This window comes from Sinohyriopsis cumingii, chromosome 12 (genome assembly GCF_028554795.1).
Source record: "Sinohyriopsis cumingii isolate HCF-2022 chromosome 12, ASM2855479v2, whole genome shotgun sequence".
Lineage (NCBI taxonomy): Eukaryota > Metazoa > Mollusca > Bivalvia > Unionida > Unionidae > Sinohyriopsis > Sinohyriopsis cumingii.
The window spans coordinates 1,584,106-1,609,131 of NC_142972.1; the positions used below are offsets into that span (position 1 = coordinate 1,584,106).

Sequence of the window (25,026 nt, forward strand, 5' to 3'; positions counted from 1 at the left end):
AGTTTCAGTAAACAGCACTAGAATTGTGATATTGTTTCCTAATGTTACATGTATGTAGATAATGAAATAATCATTGATGGTACTGGATATTCTGCCTAGTGTGTACTGCGGGATAATTTTCTAGGACCTATCATGACTAAGACGATATGAAGTGGCTTTCCAACTTAAAATGGTGTTTCTTCTTTAAATACTTTACCTGATCACATTACCTTTAGGGAAGTACAACCCCTACCTCGCGGATCCAGCCCTTTCAAGCTATAATAAGTAGCTATGAGAGTTAAAAGCTGTCTACCCAAATAGGTGTGAGTCAGAGTAATCTTCCCTTGACACAAGTATTGGTACCAAATCATGTTAACATACTAATTCCAGTCATACTGAGTAGTGATCTCTCCAGTTGAGACTTTGTAAAAAATCTTCAAGAATTTTGGAAAAGATATTCCACTTCAGATCATGTTGAAGGAGTTTCTCCTCTCAGGAATGTACATGCTGTATATCTTTCCATCTCTCGTTGCTCCTTTCTTTCAAAGATAAAGTCTTCCTGTCTATTGTAGAATTACAATTTTGGTGTAAGCCAAATGGGTTACTGGTGCATGCTTTTGATTTGGGACATTGGTAATATGTTTAATAGCATTACACCACTCCCTCGATAACTCGCGCACATCGGGGTCCAGAAACATCGACCGCACTATAAGTGAGGCGCGAGTTATCGAGGGACCTATAAAATAAGCCAAAACCAATAAAGTGATTGACAACATAACGGAGAAATAAGTGGGGGGGGGTAGACAGATTATACTGTTGAATACTCACTTTATAATCGTTCTGAGATTAAATGTTGATAAATATCTCTTCATAACGGTGTACTTTATTATTTCCTCATAGGACAACATTAATTTCCGGATAAATTACAGTCTATTGAGAAAACATTATTCCACGTGGTTTCCGTTCGCTTAACATGTGTACCACTTCACACATTGTGTACTACGTCACTAATTTTATGTTGAATTGGATACATTCTAGTTTTATTCTTTGATCCAAATTAGACGTTTTTTTATATACAAAAGAGCGACTCTTTTCGAGAAACTGTCAATCGAACGATAGATAGATAAATATTTTTGAATGTGATAGAAGTAAAATGGAAAACAAAAAAAAAAAAAAACAAAACAAGGGTTAATCAGTACTAACATATTTAATTGGTCTACAAATTTAAAACAACGTAAATTAGAACAAGTTAATACTTGCCGTTTGTGCCACGCTTGACAAATATCAATTCACTTTTTGAAAAAATCAGTTATTTTTTGTGTGTGTGTGTGTTACTCCTTGGTTTCTCTGCCGCCGAGCAAAATCCCTCACATTTCTCAACTGCATGAGCTTTACGTAGTCAACATTTTGGATCTCCAGCCACCTTATGGCAATATCAAAATATTTGATTGCTTCCTGTGCAGAGGGGTGGGGGGGGTGCAACATCTGCGTCTGCATCACTTTCAACACTTGTGTTACTCCAGTTAGAATCGTCTTCTGCTGCAAATTTGTTCGCTATGGAAATAATTATAGTTTCATCTGACATGTATTCGGCTGTGGGGCAATCATTGTCAGCACAAATCCACTCCTCCATAAGAGAAACGCCCATCTCAGGACCATGAGTCTGTACGAATTTCTCCCAAACAGCCTCGGCGTTAATGACATCAGTTTCACTGAAACATTCGAAGTCACTATCATCGTCGTTGTCTCTGTTACTGTTTTGCTTTACGTCAAAGGCAGCTCCAAGACCATTAATCCAGCACCCGAGGTCTTTTGTAATCGATTTTTTTTTTAATGCAACAAACACTTCCCCAAGTTGTTGATCAAAACAAAGCCGGCATGTACATGTAATTAGGTTCTCACAGAAGTACTCATGGGTTTCGATGTGACGGTCGATTGACTCTTTTCATGTTTTCAATGAACAGAATATGTTGTGATTATAATGTTTACACTGAAATGGAATTAAAGGATTAGAAGGTGACTTTCACACAGGAAGACGTTTAATTGGTGTTTATTTCATTTTCTGTTGCTACGTGTTAGCATTTACCAGAAGTTTTCATTGATCGCTATTTCACCAGACTGTTTATTTACAGTATACTGACAACTATTTATCATAAAAACTTACATAATATATGATATCTTTAAACAGAGGTCTCGCTAGGATTTCAAAACTGGGTCTTTCTGCCTCTGAATTCAATCACTAAATATCAGTACATTTTCTTACTCAGCCGCTAGTCAAAGCCTTTGAACTAGCCGCCTAGCTGTTGCATCATGTTCTTTTTTTTTTTAATGTACTCTTATAAAATGGCAACAGTACATCAAAGAGTCTTTCAGTCACTGAATTCTGCCATTGTAAATATCAGCACAGTTAACTGATCAACACATTTTCCCACAAAGCAGGTGGCTGAAACAGGACCCGCAAATCTTTCAATTTTCCCGCGCACCTATTACATGCGTACGGAGGACTCCCGCCTCAGTGATTTTCTGCCTCCCAGATCAAAAATTGGCGTCCAAATCACGTAATTAAGCGTTTTCGAGATCTCTGAAATTAATTCTTCTTTAGAACTTGCAAATTTCAAAATATGGATTATATTTTTACGGGCATTAATCACCGTTTTCGATGATAAAACGAGCAATGAATCAAGGTTTAATTTATCAATTCTTATCGTAATTTTTTCATGTTCAGCATATTTTAAAGATATTTTAAATACATTTTCTCTGGAAAAAATCGGGAGCCAAGACGGACACCGCGTTATAAGCGGGATCGCGAGTTATCCGGGCGCGAGTTATCGAGGGAGCGGTGTATTTTGTTGTGAAGGTCATTTTTGTGTTTGAGAAAACTTGGAGTTGAAGTAATTGTTTTAGTTGATGGTTCAGACCTGTTGTTTAACGGTAACTGTAGTTTATCCTTATCATTAAATCAAACTGATATGTAACATTGTGTACCTATAATCAATTCTTGTCAACTTTTGCTTTTTCCTAGAAATGCGACATTCAATGTGAAAATCATAGATGCATAAGAAAAGAATGAACAGAGAAATTATGCTAAACATTCCTCTTAGGAAGAGGTGTGGAAATGTAATTTTAATTGGAAAGGATAGTTCCTGTATCAGTGACAGCCATTTGCGTGTTCATTTACACAGTTACTGATTTTGAGGTGTTAAGTGTATGTGTGATTTGGATTTGTAATGTAGCTGTAAAACTTTTTCAGTGATATCGCTATGATGTCTGCAGTGTGGCAGTTTATAGTGATGTCTAGCACTGGGGCATCATGCCACAGACATGTAGCATGATTTCTCACCCAGTCATATTATCCTGACACCAGGCTGACCAATCCTAACACTAACCTCTTAATGCTGAGAGCCTAGCAAGGCAGCTGTTAGTACCAGTTTTATAAGTCTTTGGTATGATTCGGCCCGGATTGGAATCTGCAGCCTCCTGAATCTGAGGCAGACACTTTAACCAATCTAAATCTTTTGGACACTTTTCAAACAATAAATACTATGTTCATCAAATTGTGTTTCTGTTTATAATTGTGAGAATGTTTGCTTCAAAGTTATTGCACTTATCCTTACTTTCATCCTCACGAGGAAGTTGTTGGAAATGTTGCTTTGAATTGATAAAATTAAGACTTAGGTCACTGAGAGTTATATCTTTTGGATCCATAAAATTAAAACTTGAGTCACTTAGAGGTATTCTTTTTGGATCCATAAAATTAAGACTTGTGTCACTGAGAGTTATTTCTTTTGGATCGATAAAATAAATATTTGTGTCACTGGGAGTTATTTCTTTTGGATGTATAAAATTAAAACTTGAGTCACTGGGTTATTTCTTTCAAAACTTCTTGGTAGTAAGAAAATTATTTTGTCAGATTTTTCATTGGGTAGGAACACCATCAAGCAGGTAGCAAATGTAGGGTTCGCTGTTGTGTATTTCAAACCACAGGTCTACATGTAAAGATACCTACTAGTTTTTGTCTCACTTGTATTAGCATGGTGGAACATGAACTTGGACTTTAAGATCTTTCTTTTATTGCAGCAAAATTAATAACCAACAAAATCTGCAATGACCCCCTGACTTTGTAATCTAAATAATGCATTTGTCTTGGCAAGTTTACTGATTTCTTTGTTGTGAAAGAATTTCTTGGGTTATAATGTGTTCTCCAGATATCTTGTGGCGAATGAGGGCAGATTTTTTAAAAATTCTTAAACCCTGTCACGAAAGGATTATTTACTTTTGCAGTCTTTGCAATCATGCAATCAGAAGTTACACCAGTAATCCTAATGGATGTGCCATATTCCAGACAAGGGATTTACTTCCTCCATTTTTCATTAAAGTTAGGTCAACTGTTACTCTTTTGTGTTCTGCTTCTTTCACTTTCTCTGCTAATGATTTTTAGTGCACACAGTTTTAATCTGGAGATAACTTTCTAGTGCAACAGGCATTGAGGTTAAACATCTAGACGACATATTAGTGAGCTAGATGGAAATCATGTGAGAGCTCGCGAGTTATGGGGAAGCTACTCCATCATAACATTGCCTGTGATAGTCTGGTTCCCTGTTTTGTATGCTCCTTGCATTGCATTCCGCTATACGAATATAGGTGTGCAATGCAGGGAGCAATCAAAGCAAGGAACCAGTCTATGCCTATGACATTGTGGAGTGCAGTATTTTTCAGATAAAACGAGTTCATCTTTTCCCATACAAATGCTGTAACCTTTTTATTATATGCTCATTTTGTTTTACTGCCTTAGCTTAATAATAAAATACATTACAAGAAACAATGGAATTGAATTTATGCTTTATTCCAAAATAAATTCACAAATGTAGATTCTTCAATAAACAAGAACAGTATTCATGTACACATAGCTCCGCCCAGCGACATTTTAACTTAATAACTTACCACGCTCTCAGTCACTCATTTAAAAATGAAATCCCATTTTGCTGTATCTAAAATTGAAATTCAGAGTCATATTATGAATGACTGCTCCATTGAACAAAGTTCCCATTTGGTCAGGAATGAGGGGATTTAGTTTTTTTTCTCAGTCCAGCTAAATTCTGATTATCTACTTCTGGGTGTTTTCTGCATGATGTACACATGGCTTGAGGAACTGGCGTTGACAATAAGCTGCATAACTGTTTCTGTTCTGCCATTGATAGTTTGGAATCGCAAGCTGTTAAAATATGAAAGTCTTTTAATTAAATTCTAAAGAAGATGCAGGATTAAACATTGTTTTTTTTAGTGAACAACAAATTCTTTTCGAATTGGAGTGCAGAAATTCTCCTTTGGAATGTGATCTCAGTTTCAAATGTAGTCTAGATTATAGGTCTACATATTACAGTACAGTTCCATGCTATGGATCAGTATTTGGAAACTATGTAATCCTTACTAGCGGAAATAACCCACAAAGTAGATTTTGAGGAGATTCAGGATGCAGAAAGGCAAGTAGATTTATTCTGATTATTTTTATTATTAGTTATAGAGGACATAGTTTTATGCCCAGTCACTTGCATGATCTTTTTTGGAGGGACCACAGTTTTTGAGATCCCAGCTGATTAACCCCCATTGGTCTGGAATAATGCCTGCAATTTTTAATATTTTGTTCGGTAAAATATATTTGTGTTTAATTTGTTTCCAATGTACATTTTGTTAAAAATCACTTTGTTTTGTTATATCTTGCAATGTTGATTGACGCATTTCATTGTGAAAATTGTTTGGTATTTGCAGCGTATACATTTTATTACAGATTTTTCCCATCCTTTCGTTTACTTTCATATCTATTTATTTTCCTTCATTCATCACACTGTCTGAATTTTTGTTCTTTATTTATATTATATTTTTTTAATGTAAGGACATTGGAATTGGTGTCAGATAAACAGGTCTGTCATCATCCATCATTTCCAAGGGTCTTCATTTCAAATACTTCACATAAAGATGAACAGGGTCTCACTCTGATGCTGTTCTGGTGGAAAAAATGTGATGAGATTTTGTTGATCTGTATTTGCCCTTCCCAGCAACATCTAAGGTTTTGCTATCCCTCTCAGCATATTCAAGATATTGGGTACCGGTTGAGTCTGTGAAAACTGATGCATCTCCAAACTTTAATTTTCTGTGCTTGTCTTGGCCTCTAAATCCAAACATTTTCCCCCAAAAGTACATCAGGGAAAATTTCAAATCGGTGAGCATGTGAGAACCCATTTCACCTGCTGAAAATAAAGCTTCTTCATCATTGTGGTTTATCAGCTCTGATGCTCATGTTTTTCTTCCAAAACCAGTCTTCTTCAGTTGCATTTTTTAAAAATGTTGTGCTTCGATTGACTTCTGAAATGGACGGTCTCTAAGAGAGATGGGATACCCTTTGGCCTTAAGATGCCTTTCTATGCTATTTCTTGTAGAATCTAAAAAGCATGCCTCAATCAGAACCATTCGCTTTGTGAATTGTTATAAATGTATCAGCTAAATATGTTTTTAAATGATCCAAAATGATATTTTCAGTGCAGCATGTCTTATGTTTGTTATCATAAAGCCAGTGCTGGACATTTCTGATATCACATTCAGTCACCTGCTTTGTAGAAAGTTTCTTTTCTGACTCTGAATTCATCCACATTGTCAGCTTTAGCATTTCTACTTTCATAGGCTCAGTTAGTTTACTTCATCCACAGGCAAAACAAATAAAAGTGCTGGCATCTGCACCCATTGTTTATTTACAATAGAAAGTAGTTCCTTTCATTTTTAGGCATATGTGTTGTGCACGTGTGTGAAATATGAAGGTGTTCAGTATTGTAAAATACTGCATGTTTCTGACAATGTAAAGTTAACGGAGACAAAAATGAGCATGCAATAATACTGTATTAGGGTATGTTGTAGACAATACTGTATTAAAGTATGTTGTAGACATACTACCTTATCAGGATATGGTGTGTATATAACACTGTATTAGGGTATGATGTGTACATAATACTGTGTTAGGGTATGTTGTGTACATAATACTGTGTTAAGGTATGATGTGTACATAATACTGTGTTAGGGTATGATGTGTACATAATACTGTGTTAGGGTATGATGTGTACATAGGGGGCGCTCACCAATTAATATGTACTTTAGAGAAAGTGACGTATGCAAGGTGAAGTAGTTTGCATTTAAAACATGCACAATGGAGAGAATGTTGGCATACCTATATGCTACAGTAATGTAATGTGGATGATATTTCTTTGGATATTGTACTTTTGGAAATTTTACATGATTTAAGCACACTGCTAACTAAAATGACTGCTCCCTTGTGTTAAAAAATCAGCCTGAATTAGTCTGAAGTACACTGTACATAGTAGCTATTAAAATAGGGAAAATTAATTTTGCCAGACTAGACAATACCAGCTTCTGAAAGTGCAATGAATGAATTACCAAATATATAAAATGTGAAAAAAGTTATTGGCTCTTTTTTATACAATTTACCTCTGAAGTTCAGGAAATGAAAATGACCAAGTAGAACTAGCACTTTTTTGAAAGGTGCACATCTGAAGTAAGGCCAAGCTGTATACTCTATAACCCATATTACACCCATCAATCATACATCAAAATAAAGGGAATTAAAGGTTCTTTTAATTATACCTAAGATATACAAGGTCTTTTAAATAGCCAGTATAACCAGTGAGGAAAGTCAGGGAAATTCTTTTTCTTTAAAATCCTAGCCCTATGGAAAATGCGAAACTGTATAGCGCCACCATAATACTGTATTAGGGTATGATGTGTACATAATACTGTGTTAGGGTATGATGTGTACATAATACTGTGTTAGGGTATGATGTGTACATAATACTGTATTAGGGTATGATGTGTACATAATACTGTGTTAGGGTATGATATGTACATAATACTGTATTAGGGTATGATGTGTACATAATACTGTATTAGGGTATGATGTGTACATAATACTGTGTTAGGGTATGATGTGTACATAATACTGTGTTAGGGTATGATGTGTACATAATACTGTATTAGGGTATGTTGTGTACATAATACTGTATTAGGGTATGATGTGTACATAATACTGTGTCAAGATATAGTGTGTACATAATACTGTGTTAGGGTATGTTGTGTACATAATACTGTGTTAGGGTATGTTGTGTACATAATACTGTGTCAAGATATAGTGTGTACATAATACTGTGTTAGGGTATGTTGTGTACATAATACTGTGTCAAGATATAGTGTGTACATAATACTGTAATAGGGTATAATGTCTATGATGTAGAGAAACTTTTATTGTTTACATATTTACTTACAGGGTGACTTAGTGTATGTCAACTATGGATGCATAGAAGATTTCTTATACCTGAGGAATTCACTCGCTATAGATTTCACCAACAAGATAGTCATTGCTCGATATGGAAAAATATATCGTGGTGACAAGGTTGGTTTTGTTTATTTTGATATTTTTTATTATATTAAAACTTGAATGGTTATTAATAGTTTAGGCATTGAGTCATGTAATGCGGATACTTTATTATGTTGCAGTTTAAGCTTCAAAATTCAGTGTTAAAAATTCAGGGATTTAGTTTAAAAGTTCGTTATAACCCAGTGGATTTAGGCTCATGCATATTAATTAATGCAATTATGAATTCTGAAAGCACAGCTTGACTGTGCAGTTATGAATTCTGGAAGCACAGCTTGACTGTGGAAGAAATGTGACCTAGCATCTACATGTCTGTGTCCTTCTCAAATCTATCAGATAAAGTTGTTTTTTAAATTCCCTAATAGATTGCTGTAGTTTTTTTCTTCTTCAGACCTTGTCTGTACCTTATCTAAGGGTAGAGGCAGAATTTTATTGATTTTGGAGCTGCTAGATCTAACATCAAACTCAGTTTGACTGAAAATGTGATTTTCCTTTCTGCATGACAAGTTGAGATTCATTGGTCAAATTTTGTAATAGACTATGCTTAGTCAGAGGCAGCTTCCTATTGACTAGAAACTGATAGGTTATGGTTTTGGCAATAAAAATGGCCAGTGTAAATAGCCTCTACTTCAGTGACATTAACTCATTAACCGCTGCTCCACAATAACGCATCATACTTTACCCGGGTGCCGCTTTTGAGTGGCAGTATTAGTCTATATCGGTATCCTGTATGATGCGTTAAAGTGGCACAAAGCATTAGTTTTATTTGAAGCCATTTCTTCATTATGCAGGCAGTTAAACCAGTCAAATTTTAGCTTACATTGGTATAGGAGATATTGCATTACAAAGGGAAAAAAAAATTGACCTTGATAGCACCAGAATTAGTGAAATTATTTAGATTTGAAAATGATGCAAAATGACCAGAATCTGCCACTGGGAGTAGAAAGTTGCCTTACAGTCTCTGATGGAGTATATTCTTGATCTTTTGAAGAATTGGCAAAGTGGGAAAATGAATTTAGTTAGCATGAGTCTGCATAATTCCAAATTTGCTCAAAGTATTTTGTTAGGGTTTAAATGTTCAGAGGAGTATTCTAAGGAAGAAAGGTACATAAAGGGCAAGAAAAATATGCCGGTCTGTTTGCAGTTTTCACATTGGATTAAAGGTTGCAAGAGATATGTGGAATTTCTCTCTACGTAAAATTGAATTATTTCAAGTTGTAACAAGATAATCAGGTTGGATTTTGGATTTATAAGAGAGCACTTTTGATAGTGATACAGATACAATGTTTAATGATGAATGACTCAAATGAAAAAGAATTATGATTAATATGTGTGTGTATAAGATCCAGATATTGGACAAATGAACACAATCCGAATTAACCTTATAATGTAACAAATGTGAATACAAGTAAATGACCTTACACAGTACAGTGATAAAGGTTAATGATTCACAGTAATTTCACATGACAAAAAGAATGATGTATTTTACTCAAATAATAAAAATGATGTACTTATATAGTAAAATGTATTCATTCAAATAGTGAAAAATGAGGTACTTGACTCAAATAGTAAAATGATGTAAAAATGGGACAGATATCATACATTATATCTTTACAGTTGCAAAACACTGGGTATAACAAGCCCCAAAATTAACCAACGGCTAAAAGAATACATGTATGGAGTTACACAAAACACTCCATCACCAGAATACTTGGCTACCAGTCACACTGGTCAGTCAAGCAGTCCGCATTACAGGTAGTCCCTGACTACCATTCAATTCCTTGGTCAATCATGCAATCAGCGCCCACCAATTGGTCAGCAATGCCCGATCACCTGCTACTCAACCAGCAACACACTGTCCAATCAGCTGCACAACCGCCGTTCAACCAGCTCCGTCGCCAGCTCCATTGTCAGCTCCACATCTGCTATGTCCAGCACCACAGCCATCTTTGTCAACTTCTCTGATCAGCTCTACAGCTGGTACCTTGTCAACCATGACCACCATGGTCAGCTCCACAGCTGCCATGGTCAGCTCTGATCAGCTGAAAATAAATCTAACACCATGTACTAAGAATGACACAGGCATATACGATAAGACGTAATGATGTTATATACGGTAAGCTATACAAATTACATTATTGGCACAATATTACAAAGCAATTAACAGGTTCAGAAGTTAACCTGCCTGTGTCTGAAAAGAATCCTATGGTACTAAACATTTCTTAATAAAATGCAACTTTATTGCTAATATAGATCTCTTGTTAAGTCACATACAAGAATAGAAAATATTTGCATTATACTACGCAAGCCAAAGCTACATAGAAAATATAAAAAAAATAAATGTGGTAGTACAATAGGTATAACCTGTAATATACATAAGAAATTAATAAATAACTCACATACCTCTACAGCTGAAGATTTGCAAGTCCTTAAGTAGACTGCTCACTGACAAGACGTTCCATAATGTAAAGATTTCGTCCTACGGTGAGGTGTTTATACACAGATGATGTAGCCCTACATTGTCTGTGTGCTTGATGAATATCGGTTTTTCCCATCGAAAGCTCTTCACATCTGCGCCATAGGATGAACTGGACTCCATGTTTCAAAATATTCGTACAATATATATATAAATCACCCTCGGCTATCATTGTACACAGAAAACAAAACTCGAGTACATGTATTTAATAAATAAAGGGATTTATACAATTCAATGACACATGTGTTGAAGGTCTGAATTATTCAATGTGAATTCATAATGGATTACATGGATTATTAATGACACAAGAAGCAAATTGGTAAATCAATTACTTTTACCCTTATGCCTGAGTTTTATTTCTGCCTGTTGCATGAAATTTTTACTATTATGTACCTATTTTTATTGTGAACATTTTTGACAAATCTGATTTTAATTGAAGGAATAGAAAGCAAAAAGTAACTAATTATTGCAAGTGGCCCCCTCTTTAAAAATTAGCAAGTCAGGTGCTGTCAGTGAGACTCAGGGATACAAGTACTGGTAAGCCTAACACTGCTGTAGGTGATCGCTCTGCATGTATGCTGTAGGTAAACACCTAGCTGTTTGCATCTGGGGTTAATGAGTTAATATGCTTCATCATTTTTACCAAAGATTGGTTATAATAAAATTATAGGTAAAAACTTGCTTCATATTGGCTACTGCCATCTTGATAAACTCCTTTGGTTCAAGGCAAGTTTTAGACTCAAATTGTGCTACAGAGGAAATTTCTTTTAATATGTAACACAGCTGTTTATATTACCTGGTTTTCTGGTCTAAGCAGCTTATTTCAAACACTTTGACCAACTGCTTTAATTGGCTGAGATTGAAAGCCTCTACAAAAAATGCCGAATTGAGCCAAAAGCCAATGATGTAGATAGTAAGATTGAATGTACCTCTTTTCATTTAAAAAAAATGATTTATTTAGAGGAGATGCATTGTAATTATCTTATTTGAAATTATCCAGCCTCTGCTCCATGTCATAATCAAATGGTTTCACTATTTTCTTTTTCAGGTTGAAAATGCTCAATTTTTTAATGCCTCTGGTATCATATTATACACAGACCCAGCTGATGTCAATATTGGCAAAATGGATAATACATACCCTGACTCCTGGTGGATGCCAGACACTGGAGTTCAGCGTGGAAGCATTGGTGGGGATGGGGATTACCTGACACCGTTCTATCCTGCCAAAGGTAAGTTTATTTGTGGACACCACCAAGTCATTCCCAGAATATATGGCTGGTTAGAGCATTAACTTTTTCCAAATACCCGAAGGCTTAATTGTTTCAATTTAAAATAAAGTTTTGGTTGAAGTTCATATGGTTCCTTGCCTAAACATCCAGGTTTCCTGCTGATGGAGGTGATGAAATGGAACATGCCAATTTGACAATGGAAAGAAAGGAATTTATATCACAGCCATGTCAGATTACCATCCTCCACCTTCAGTCAATTTTACTTACAAGGTCATTGCCTTGATCAATGTAGATGATGATGATGCAAGCAGGCATGGGGGATTGGGCAGGGGGAGGAGAGAGGATGTTTGGATTTTGGCTCACGACATGAACAACCTTACTTCCCTCACAGTGTGGTCAGTGTAGAGAAGATGGACCTAGTCCCTTTTCAAGATTTTGGTCCATCTAGTTATGGAACCCTTAAAACACTTCAGCTTGCATCTTTCTTCTCCCAAGTAAGAATTGTTCATGCATCAGAGAAGGCACCAACCAAGATGTTGAAGTTGGATCATCAGTGAGACCAAGAGATATTCTAGTTAGGACACCCTCCACAGAGAAGGCAGCATTCCTGGAAGACAAACTTAAAAACATTTGGTAAGAATGGTTTTTAGTTCATGACATGAACATCCTCTCGTTCCTCATTTGCAGTTCAGGGTGGATAATCAAGTCAGACCTTTTCCATTGTCAACATTTAGTCCATCCTGATATGGAAATCTTAACACATATTAACTTGGCATCTTTCTCCTAAAGGCATAGAAAGGATAGCTCATGCATTGTTGGAGAAAGTATCAAGCAAGATATTGTTTAGACAAGGAAGTTTCTTACAGCTCCTTGGCCTTCTCCATAGGGAGTGGACTGTTCCATAGGAAGTGGACTGTTCCAATGCCAATTTACTACTGGAGTTGTGATGGTCAGTGGCATATGGATTCTTCAGGATAAGGTTTTTCCAGTCAGACTCTTGAAAATAAAAGCCATTTACATGTGGAAGATCTATTAAACACAGTGCTGATAATGTATGAAAGTTTGCTCATAGTGAGATATCTCTGAACAATCACCAGACCTCTGCTGCATGGTAGAGAAATACATTTATGGATACACTCACTATCTGGTAATTTTGATCAAAACTCATTAAATCCCTTAACAGGCATACATTTTTGATTTTGGCATGCTTTGTGGGAATTACCTTACTCATATGAATTGGCACCAATCTCTCTACCAAGGGCAGATACTGCTGTCTGGCCACACCTATGTTCAAATTGGCAGACATCTTTTTGTTTTCGTAGATAAAATTATTAGCCTCAGATGGCTCTATTTATGAGTCAGTATTTTGATGTGGTAAGTATTATTGAAGAAATATATATCACTCCAAAAATTGGTTTCTAATAGAAATGGCAAAGTATTGGTTTCTGTTAGTGTAGCTTGAGAAAAATTGCAATTGAAATTGGTAAACAAAAGCTCACTATTTTTATTGCTGAAGTGGCAGTTTGTGCACAGCATATTGGAATCATATTATGATTTTATGCTGCAAATATATTTTGAATAAGAAACACAATTTATCACATGGTTAATGCATTATTTATATAAATATACTTTTGTCATAATTTTCAGATAGCTGGCATATGAGGTAACATCTCATGGCATCATAAAGAATATCATAAAGATATTTTGCAAAGACAAAATGATTGAGGAATTTAAATCTTACATCAAGTCATTTCAGTTCTGCAGCGTGGTAAAATTGAGTTAACATTTTTTTTATGTTATGATAGAATCTTAAAGTTAAGCTCACTTGAAATGAAATTTATGAACTTGTAGAAAAATGTAAATCTTGCAAGGCTTGCAAAAGATGCAAATAAATAGGCTCATTTGATGCTAAAAAAGCATTCATGTAAAATCCTGTATGCAACAAAATATCATTCAATGAAAAACTTGGTAAATGCCTATTGTTGACAACACTAGAAAACATACCAATTAAAAAAGAAATGTTGTCAAGTGAAATTCATGATCTTATTTCATAATTTAATTAATGTGATGAGTTTATTGGCTTGTGCCCATAAGCACTTCCAAGATAACCTAATTAAGTGCTGACTCAGCAGTAAGATGACTTTAATTTAACACCTGTTAGGAACTTAATGATTTTTGAGTGTGTGTGCGTGATTTGGATTTTTATTGTAGCTTTAAAAGAAATTCAGTCATATTGCTACGATGTCTGCTGTGTGACAGTTTATAGTGATGTCTAGCACTGGGGCATCATGCCGCAGACATGTAGCATCATGTCCCACCCATTCACATTATCCTGACACCAGGCCAACCAGTTCTAACACTAACCTTTTAATGCTGAGCATCTAGCGATGCAGCTGTTATTATCATTTTTGTAAGTCTTTGGTATGACTTGGCCAGGGTTTGAATCCACAACCTCCAGCATCCAAGGCAGATATTAAAACCACTAGGCCACTGGAGTGGTTGACACAACCTGGTTAAATACAAGAAATCTGCTGACCTCACAGTAACATCTTTATGTTATTCTGTATTCCTATTAAAAATCACTACCCAATGACAACTTTTAAGGTTTTCCATTAGATAATTTGTGAATTCTTCTCAACTGGTTTTGATGCATTTGAAAATAATGTGAAAATAATGTATTTCCACTTTTTCTAATTCTTGTTGGTCAGTTGTTTTCTTTGCAGTCTGGATATAGCAATGCTAGATATTGCAGCTGCCAAGGTTCAGATGTTTTAGTTATTACAAATTGATTGATATTAAAGGTCTGTTATCAATTTATTAACCTTACATTACTTCATAAGTCCTAATATCTGTTAATATTATAGTGCACTATATGAATATATATGTTAGAGAGAAGAGACTGTAATGTTCATGTATCAACTGAAGTTGCTAGTACCATTTCCCTGTTACCCCTGTTAGTGTTACCATAATTTGAGGCTTCCCTTACTATCCCACACCCACCCTTATGCTGCCATTGATGCTTATGAACCCCATTGGTAATAAGTTACTGATTGAGAGGTGTGTGTAAATTTATGTGATGGATATGTTTATATTACCATCAGCATGTACCATTGTGGTGAGTTGTGATCATGAAATTTACTCACTTAAAAGATTTAAATGTAAGTATTACATCAAATTTATATATATCCCTTTAAATTATTTATTGTGAGAACTACTTTATCAAATTTGTCATGTGGTGATCAGCCTTTGCATGTGAAATGAAAGTGATTTTATTAAGTTTTATGATTTGGTTTTTGGTTGCAGATTATGCCCACAGACCAGACATGGAGAAAGTAGTGCACATCCAGATACCATGCCAACCAATTAGTTATGGTGATGCACTTCATTTCCTCAGGTATGCAAGAATTAACTTGTCTAAGACCATATTTGGCCCCACCTTCAATGAACATGAAACATTTTAGAGTATATTAAATGTAACTTTTCAAATCTAATAAGTAAAGTATATAATCGCTTATAAGTAACACACACACACACATTTTAGGTCTACAAAAAGCTAATTTCTTTTGAACCCTCCAATAAGTAGGTGTGTATTTTGGAAGATAGGAAAAATAAAGATAAAACAAGTGTCAAATACAATTATATTAGTGAGTGGAAATGTTACAGGTAAATTAACAACATACAGTTTGTCCCTCTTCGTGTAATAAAATACATAATGCTTGACTTATTAAACCCATTTATATGATAAATCCATGAATTCAGTTATAGATTACTTACTGGTATAGACATTGTACTTCAGAATGATCTTATTCATAATATCCCATAATATTTTAAATCCATACATCTTACAAATACACAGCCAGAAAGTGAAGGGAAACACGGACAGCAGAAGCAATATGCGAGGAAGAAGTTAGCAGAGGCACCTTCTCGCCTGGGGAGAAATAACAGCCCTTTTTAGGGGTACAAATTGCCATTTATCTAAGGGGACCAGTTTGGCTTGGTTTCCCAATTCGATAAAACCACACAAAACTGACTTAATCATTTCGGTTGCCTGCATTAAAATTTAAACCCAATTACCTAACAGGGACTAAACTTTTATTTGTTGCTTAGACAATTAGAAAAGCAAAATTGTTAGGGCATCTCACTATGTACACTATGTACTAGTACTATTTCAGTTATTAGGAGTTGGGAAGATTATCAGACTCTTTGGAATTTGACTCAATTGCACGGGTGGCTCACACAGTATTGGTTGTTAGGGTCCATTTACAAACAACTGGACATTATTTGGCTAAGTACGGGCGGGTTGTCTGATGCCAGAACTCCCCTACACTTTCCATGTCCAGACATTTGTACAAAGGGCAGAGAAGTGGAACGATTTCCACCCGCCTAAAATTGGTGTCCCAGTGTGACGTCATTGTCCCCAACCAATCGCGACTGATGTTACAACTGCATTGGTCGACACCACATTGATTGGTAAACAGAAAATTTATTTTAGTATCGTGAGTGCGTGGGTCCATTCCCACTCATGAAACAGACCTCCAATCAGACCACAATGGGAACCAAAAGGACCTGCGGCTGAAGGCTATAATTACCAGTGTACCTATCTACACACAAACGCCTGGGGGATGAGGCTCTTTTTCCTTCACCCAGGATCAATTATCAGGTCACTGTGCGACCATTAACAGTGGTACATGCACAATGTGCACACACCACTATAATCCAACTAATCAATCAATCAATCAGTGAAAGTTAAGTCAGTGTTTTTGTGGTTCACTGCATCCTATAAAATGGCACTATCTAACGTAATCTGGTACAAAGTCCAAGAATTAATCCTCATTGTCTGATACAGTTCTGAAATCATTCGTCATAATGTAGCCATTGGAAATCCTCCGTCATAGTGTAGCCATTGGAAATCATCCATCATAGTGTATCCATTGGAAATCATCCATCATAGTGTAGCCATTGGAAATCATCCATCATAGTGTAGCCATTGGAAATCATCCATCATGGTGTATCCATTGGAAATCATCCATCATAGTGTATCCATTGGAAATCATCATCTAGTCATCATAATTACAATCCAGCTTCATTTCCTTGGCTTCACTGTCATACACAGGTGCTTAATGTACAGACTTTCTTTTACCTCTGTAACTAACACATTGATCAGACATTTTGTGAAATTATTAAAGGCTGCAACTGAACACATGTCAGTAGTGTGGCAAGATCACAGTAAGTTCAAGTAACCACCCTCTGTTACATGGGACTGAACAGGTATTAAACTCACAGCTCAATTAAAGGGTTGTAGCATGGGAAAACAAAGGGGATTCTTCCTTTAAAACCAAGGGATTAAGGCCAAACAGGCATATGAAGTTGTAGAACTCTATTTAGCACTGAGAAAGTATTAAATTTTGGGCTCAATAAAAATTATTTACAACTTGAAAAACAATGGGCTTATCATGCCACATGCACTCTCAAAAAAATGGGAAATATCACTTGGGAATCAAATCTAACTTAAGGAAAAAGAAAATGCAAATTAAATTCACATTATTAAAATCCAGATAACTGTAGATACAAGTACTGTATAATGAATACCGTCAAGAAACAGATAAACAGAGTACATACCATATATGCATTTGTGAATAGGAATAGTGGCATGAAAATAAAAAATATTTGAATTGACAGTATTGTACTGTTAACATCAAGTTTCCAACATTACATTTAAATTTCTTTTTTTTTGTTGGTATGTCACGCTTATAAGACAAGCCTTGCTCTGCACGAGTAAAATTTTCAGTGAAAAAAGTCAACTTATAAGCAGACACATTTGGTTGTTGTTGTTGGGTTTAACGCCATTTTTCAGCACAAGATAGGCTATACATGGCGGCCAGTATTAATGGTGGAGGAAGAACCCGGAAAACCCCGGAAAGAACCACCGACCCACGAGAAGCTACTGGCAAGCTTTCTCACATAACCACATTAGCCGAATCCGAGACTCGAACTGCCGCAGACAGAGGTGAGATGGCAGTGATCCGTAATGGTGAGCGCTTTAGACCACTCGGCCACTCGACACATTTGGTAATCAGGGATAGAAAAATCCATGGTTGTCCCTGGGCAACCGATTTTAAAATGGGTTGTCCAGCTGATATTTCTCCTTGGTCAGTAAATATTGCCTTTGCTCCTAAGACCGCTGAAATCAACATTATTCTGTAGGAATATACCAAGTTCAACAAATCAGAATGCAACAAAGAAATAAAATGGAATGGTTTCTGTGGAGATTTACTCTTCTGACAAAGACTTGTACGATCATATACATGTATTCACACAGACTCAGTCACATACATGTATTCACACAGACTCAGTCACATACATGTACTTACACAGACTCTGTCACATACATGTACTTACACAGACTCTGTCACATACATGTACTTACACAGACACAGTCACATACATGTATTCACACAGACTCAGTCACATACATGTATTCACACAGACTCTGTCACATACATGTATTCACACACTCAGTCACATACATGTACTTACACAGACTCTGTCACATACATGTATTCACACAGACTCAGTCACATACATGTATTCACACAGACTCAGTCACATACATGTACTTACACAGACTCTGTCACATACATGTACTTACACAGACTCTGTCACATACATGTACTTACACAGTCACATACATATACTTACACAGACTCTGTCACATACATGTATTCACACAGACTCAGTCACATACATGTATTCACACAGACTCAGTCACATACATGTATTTACACAGACTCTGTCACATACATGTACTTACACAGACTCTGTCACATACATGTACTTACACAGACTCTGTCACATACATGTATTCACACAGACGCAGTCACATACACATGCATAAAAATACAAGTAAAAAGAAAATCATTGTAAAGAACATCGATGATGTGTGTATATATGCATATATATATATTGTCCTTTAAGAATACATCATCATGTTCTTTACAATTTAGCCATTTGGCTGGGGCCCCAAGTGGTCGAGTGGTCTAAAGCGCTCTCCGTTACGGATCACTGCCATCTCACCTCTGTCTGCGTCGGTTCGAGTCTCGGATTCAGCCAGTTTGGGTATGTGAGAAAGCTTACCAGTAGCTTCTCATGGGTCGGTGGTTCTTTCCGGGGGGTTTCCCAGGTTCTTCCTCCACCATTAATACTGGCCGCCATGTATAGCCTATCGTGTACTGAAAAATGGCATTAAACCCTACAACAACAACAAAAAATTAGCCATTTGGCTAAAGGGGTTTGTTAGATAACATACTCCAAACTCGCACATGGTCAGGTATGACTCATGAAGAAGTTGGCTCACAAAATACAAGCAATTTCCATGAACATGGCTTTCAAATGTAATGTCTTAATTTTGAAACATAGTGGTATAAATTGGCTGTCATGCCCAGTTTGCTTTCTCCAGCTTTTATTTATGTGACACATCCTTGCAAAGGAAGGAGCTAAATCTCATCAGGCCAGTGGTAGCTGCCCAGACAGTTTACCATACCCTGTCAGTGATAGCACAATCACAGCTCTGGGCATGAAACTTGCGACTTTTGCAGGATTCACGCAGGAAACATTTTTATTTAAGACAAGAACCAAAGGTATTGCCCTTCATAATCTTCAGTTGTGCTAACCTCTGATTTGTAGAAATGAATCCTTTCTGTAGAGAAATCAACAGGGTTACATAGAGATTGGAAGCTTTAGTATTTACTCCTCCAAGTACCCATAGCTCTAATGTTAATGTGATCAGGAAGGTATTTGGCAGAGAAAGCAAATTGGTTAGTAAATTATTTTGTCCAAAAATACCCAATCATATTATTATCAATTCCTCCCACCTTCCTTGCAAATGCAAGTATCATGTTTTGCTCTAGCTTCAGCTGGTTAAATCTATAATACTAGTGGTGACCAAATTGTTAACAAGAGGAGATAATATGTAATTCAATAGAACCTGTCTAGAAAGACCACCTCACCTGCCCCAAAAATGATCTCAAGACAGGTGGTCTGTCATAACAGGTCATGACACTATATAATCAATAAATCTGGGAATGGACATCCTGTTCTCTCAAAACAGGTGGTGACCTCTCCATTGGCTTAGTGTTTAGTGCATCGGCCTCGGATGTGGGAGGCTGCGATTTTGAACCGTGGCCAATTCATACCAAAGACACAAAAATGGTACTTTCAGTTGCCTTACTTGGTGCTCAGCATTAAGATGTTAGTGTTTGGACTAGTTGGCCTGGTGTCGGGATAATGTGATTGGGTGGGATATGATGCTACATGTCTGTGGCATGATGCCCCAATGCTAGACATCACTATAAACTGCCACACTGCAGACATAGTAGCGATATGACTGAAAAATCATTTAAGCTACATTACAATTCCAAAACACATACACATGCACATAACAGGTAGTCTCTCAAGAAAGGTTTTACTGTAGTGATTCCCCTTGTCTATATGATATATAGATGGAAAGACATTTTTTCTTCTTTCAGGGAGGGTTATATTCAGAGGTAGGAAAGAGTAATCCCCTAGAGTTAATGTGATTGGGTAATTTTTTAAAGAAGCATACTTCACTAAAAAATATTTTGCTAAACATAATTTGCTAAAATATTTCCATTCACTCAAGATGTAAATATACCTTTTAGTGATTTTTTTCTACTCCATTCCAGTTTGTAAAGAATTAGGACCTTTGCAGTCAACTTCATATCTTCACATTGCTTGTAACATGCTTAGCTCATTGAACCATTCAGAACATTGATGTGAAAATTGCTTCACAGAATTACATTTGCCTTTTATGGGCTTGGTCTTGTTTTTTTAGAAGATTATTTACCTGATTGCTGGTCTTTCTGGCTTTGGTTTCCAAAAGATAACTTCATAGTTTGCTGGATTTCAGCTAAAATGTGCATGTCAGCTGTCATGCACCTTCATATTGATGTGGTCTTCAATTGGTTGGACTTTTTAGCATTCCATGCCAATGTTTGGACAAGTTTTGACCCCTAAACAGAAGTTCTTCTGTGTATGTCCCTCTTGAACAGATTGTAGAGAGCATGACTTTTGTGATACACACCATCACTGCTAGCTATGGTATTACCCTCTTGTGATGCACAGCATCACTGCTACTATATTAATACCCTCTTGTGATACACACCATCACTGCTAGCTATGGTATTACCCTCTTGTGATGCACAGCATCACTGCGAGCTATATTATTGCCCTCTTGTGATACACAGCATCACTGCTAGCTATGGTATTGCCCTCTTGTGATACACAGCATCACTGCTAGCTATGGTATTGCCCTCTTGTGATACGCAGCATCACTGCTAGCTATGGTATTGCCCTCTTGTGATACGCAGCATCACTGCTAGCTATGGTATTGCCCTCTTGTGATACGCAGCATCACTGCTAGCTATGGTATTGCCCTCTTGTGATACGCAGCATCACTGCTAGGTATGGTATTGCCCTCTTGTGATATGCAGCATCACTGCTAGGTATGGTATTGCCCTCTTGTGATACGCAGCATCACTGCTAGGTATGGTATTGCCCTCTTGCGATACGCACCATCAATGCTAGCTATGGTATTGCCCTCTTGCGATACGCACCATCACTGCTAGCTATGATATTGCCCTCTTGCGATACGCACCATCACTGCTAGCTATGGTATTGCCCTCTTGCGATACGCACCATCACTGCTAGCTATGGTATTGCCCTCTTGCGATATGCACCATCACTGCTAGCTATGGTATTGCCCTCTTGCGATACGCACCATCACTGCTAGCTATGGTATTGCCCTCTTGCGATATGCACCATCACTGCTAGCTATGGTATTGCCCTCTTGCGATATGCACCATCACTGCTAGCTATGGTATTGCCCTCTTGCGATACACACCATCACTGCTAGCTATGGTATTACCCTCTTGCGATCCACAGCATCACTGCTAGCTATATTATTACCCTCTTGTGATGCACAGCATCACTGCTACTATATTAATACCCTCTTGTGATACACAGCATCACTGCTAGCTATGGTATTACCCTCTTGTGATACACAGCATCACTGCAAGCTATATTATTACCCTCTTGTGATGCACAGCATCACTGCTAGCTATGGTATTACCCTCTTGTGATACACAACAGCACTGCTAGCTATATTATTACCCTCTTGTGATACACATCATCACTGCTAGCTATGGTATTACCCTCTTGTGATACACAACATCACTGCTAGCTATGGTATTACCGTCTTGTGATACACAACAGCACTGCTAGCTATATTATTACCCTCTTGTGATGCACAGCATCACTGCTAGCTATGGTATTGCCCTCTTGTGATACACAGCATCACTGCTAGCTATGGTATTACCCTCTTGTGATACACATCATCACTGCTAGCTATGGTATTACCCACTTGTGATACACAACAGCACTGCTAGCTATGGTATTACCCTCTTGTGATACACGGCATCACTGCTAGCTATATTATTACCCTCTTGTGATACACAGCATCACTGCTAGCTATAGTATTGCCCTCTTGTGATACACAGCATCACTGCTAGCTATAGTATTACCCTCTTGTGATACACATCATTACTGCTAGCTATATTAATACTCGTGATACACAGTACCACTGCTAGCTATAGTAGTACTCGCTTGTGATACACAGCATCACAGTTAGCTATAGTTTTACCCTCTTGTGATACACAGCATCACTGCTAGCTATGGTATTACCCTCTTGTGATACACAGCACCACTGCTAGCTATAGAAATACCCACTTGTGATACACAGCATTACTGCTAGCTATAGTATTATCCTCTTGTGATACACAGCACCATGCTAGCTATAGTAGTACCCTCTTCACCTCTCTGTAGTATTTGATGCAATTCCAATGCAAAATGATTTGTTAACTGTGTTCCAAATGACAAGTTATGATGTCATTAGGGTTTCTGAATGCTAGATCTTTATTATAAAAATAAATGTTAAACAGTAACATTGCCAAACAAGATAGGATTCAGTGTACAGAAAAACTATGCAATCTTTTGAAAATGTTGTTGTTAAAGAATCACTTTATTATTTAAAGGTCAATTTGCCCTGAAGAGTTTTCATGTCGTATCTATAAAACTCACTGAGCTCCATTGGTCAAGTCTTTTCATGTAATATCTATTTTAAAAAATCAACTGAGCTCCATTGGTCAAGTCACTCACGGGGAAAGATTTAGATATGCCTAGTGCATAGTTCTACCCTGTGTTTGCACTTTGGTTATGCCTATCACAAGAAATTCCTGTTAGTATCGTTGGTTCTGGGTCTCTACTGATTGTAATTTTGATAGCATTATACATTAGCATATTATATAGTAATTCATTCCTCTAAATTTCAGAGAACTTGGGGGACCTGATGCTCCAGGCAGTTGGCATGGCAAACTTGGCATACGCTACAAGATTGGCCCAGGATTTGTTGACAAATCCTTGTAGGTATAGTACACCTCTCCCTCGATAACTCGCGCACAACGGGGTCCACAAATATAGACCGCGCTATAAGCAAGGCGCAAGTTACCAAGGGACCTCCAAAAATTGAAATAAAATTGCTTTGACATTGAGAAAACCGTGGTGGGGGGGGCGGCGTTAGGGAACTGGGCTGTTTAATGACTGAATCCTCGTTTTACAGTCACGTTGATAATAATTTTTAATAATGCGCTTTTTCTAATGAAGTTGTTCATTATTCAGATTAAATAACATTTTTTCTCTCAAAATATCCAACATATGAAAGATCGTTCCAACTGGTTTGAACAACCATCACGTGTACGCGAAAAATCTGTGTATTATGTCACTGCTTTTTGTTTTCTTGATGAGTCTGGTTCCCATAGTGGTATTTAACAGTATCTTGCCAAATCGGTAGTCCATAATTTGGGAACTAGGCTAACTGTTCATGCACCACCAAACAAGAATCCTTTTTTTCAAAAACACGCGACATGTATTTCGTGACACATCTACGTCGAAACTCAATTTTTTGTTGTTCAATTAGTACAATGTTAATGTCATGATTTCAGTGGAAGTAATAATGAAATTTCTTATCATCCTCGAGGATATTTCTAAATGCCAGTTCAAGAATTCTCTGAACCTCGCTTGCCCACAATGGTCTGTATCTGTGAAATCAAGCTCGATATTTTATGAAGTATTCATTTTGCTTGGCTGCCTTGTTATCTTTGATCGCAGTTATGAAAGAGTCAGTTAATTTAAGGTAGTTTCTGTTACATACACAATAACGTTTATTAGTGTTCGATTGATCAGATGAAGTGAGTTCACCTGACATTCGACCAAGGCCGCTAGATTTTAAGTTTGTCCAATATTTATGTGCCTTTTTACTTTTCTTTTATTCCACCTCCTTAATTCAAAAGACATAATTAACGTGATAATACAAAGGAGGCCAGATTTTAATTCAGTGCAACAATACAACAAATACTTCCGCAATTCAGTTATCATAACATGGTCGGCACTTAATTAGGTTCTCAGTTAAGTGCTCACGGACATAGCTGTTACAGTAGATTGACGCATTTTACGTTTAATTACAAGAGGACACATTGTATTTATGATGATTACACTTAAAAGGAACTAAAAGATGGAACCAGAACACAAATTTCAATTGATAAATTTTTTTATTTGTATTTTTTTATTAAAGTACTGCCTCCACTTGGCGTAAGTGACATTTTCATAGATCGAAATTTCCTTACATATCGTTAATTGCAGTGTGCTAGGAATGTCGTTTGGAAAGAAAATGTAAAAAATTGTATGAGCTATTTTTAAATTTGATATTTCATTGTGTGGATTAAAATTTCCAGGTCCTATCTACCGTTTTCAACGATAAAATGAGCGATACATCCAAGTTT

The 25,026-nt window shown here is 36.7% G+C and overlaps 1 protein-coding gene across 3 annotated transcripts in view; it reads left to right on the top strand.

The window, feature by feature from the left end:
• The window catches only part of LOC149785914 (N-acetylated-alpha-linked acidic dipeptidase 2-like), a 175,834-nt gene that overhangs the window by 58,659 nt on the left and 92,149 nt on the right, over window positions 1-25,026 (top strand). For all 3 annotated transcript variants that reach the window (XM_089976145.1, XM_089976146.1, XM_089976144.1), the window contains exons 6-9: window positions 8,303-8,428; window positions 11,935-12,115; window positions 15,419-15,509; window positions 23,521-23,610. In XM_089976145.1, coding sequence (XP_089832271.1) covers window positions 8,303-8,428; window positions 11,935-12,115; window positions 15,419-15,509; window positions 23,521-23,610 — 488 coding nt within the window. The remainder of the gene's footprint in view (window positions 1-8,302; window positions 8,429-11,934; window positions 12,116-15,418; window positions 15,510-23,520; window positions 23,611-25,026) is intronic.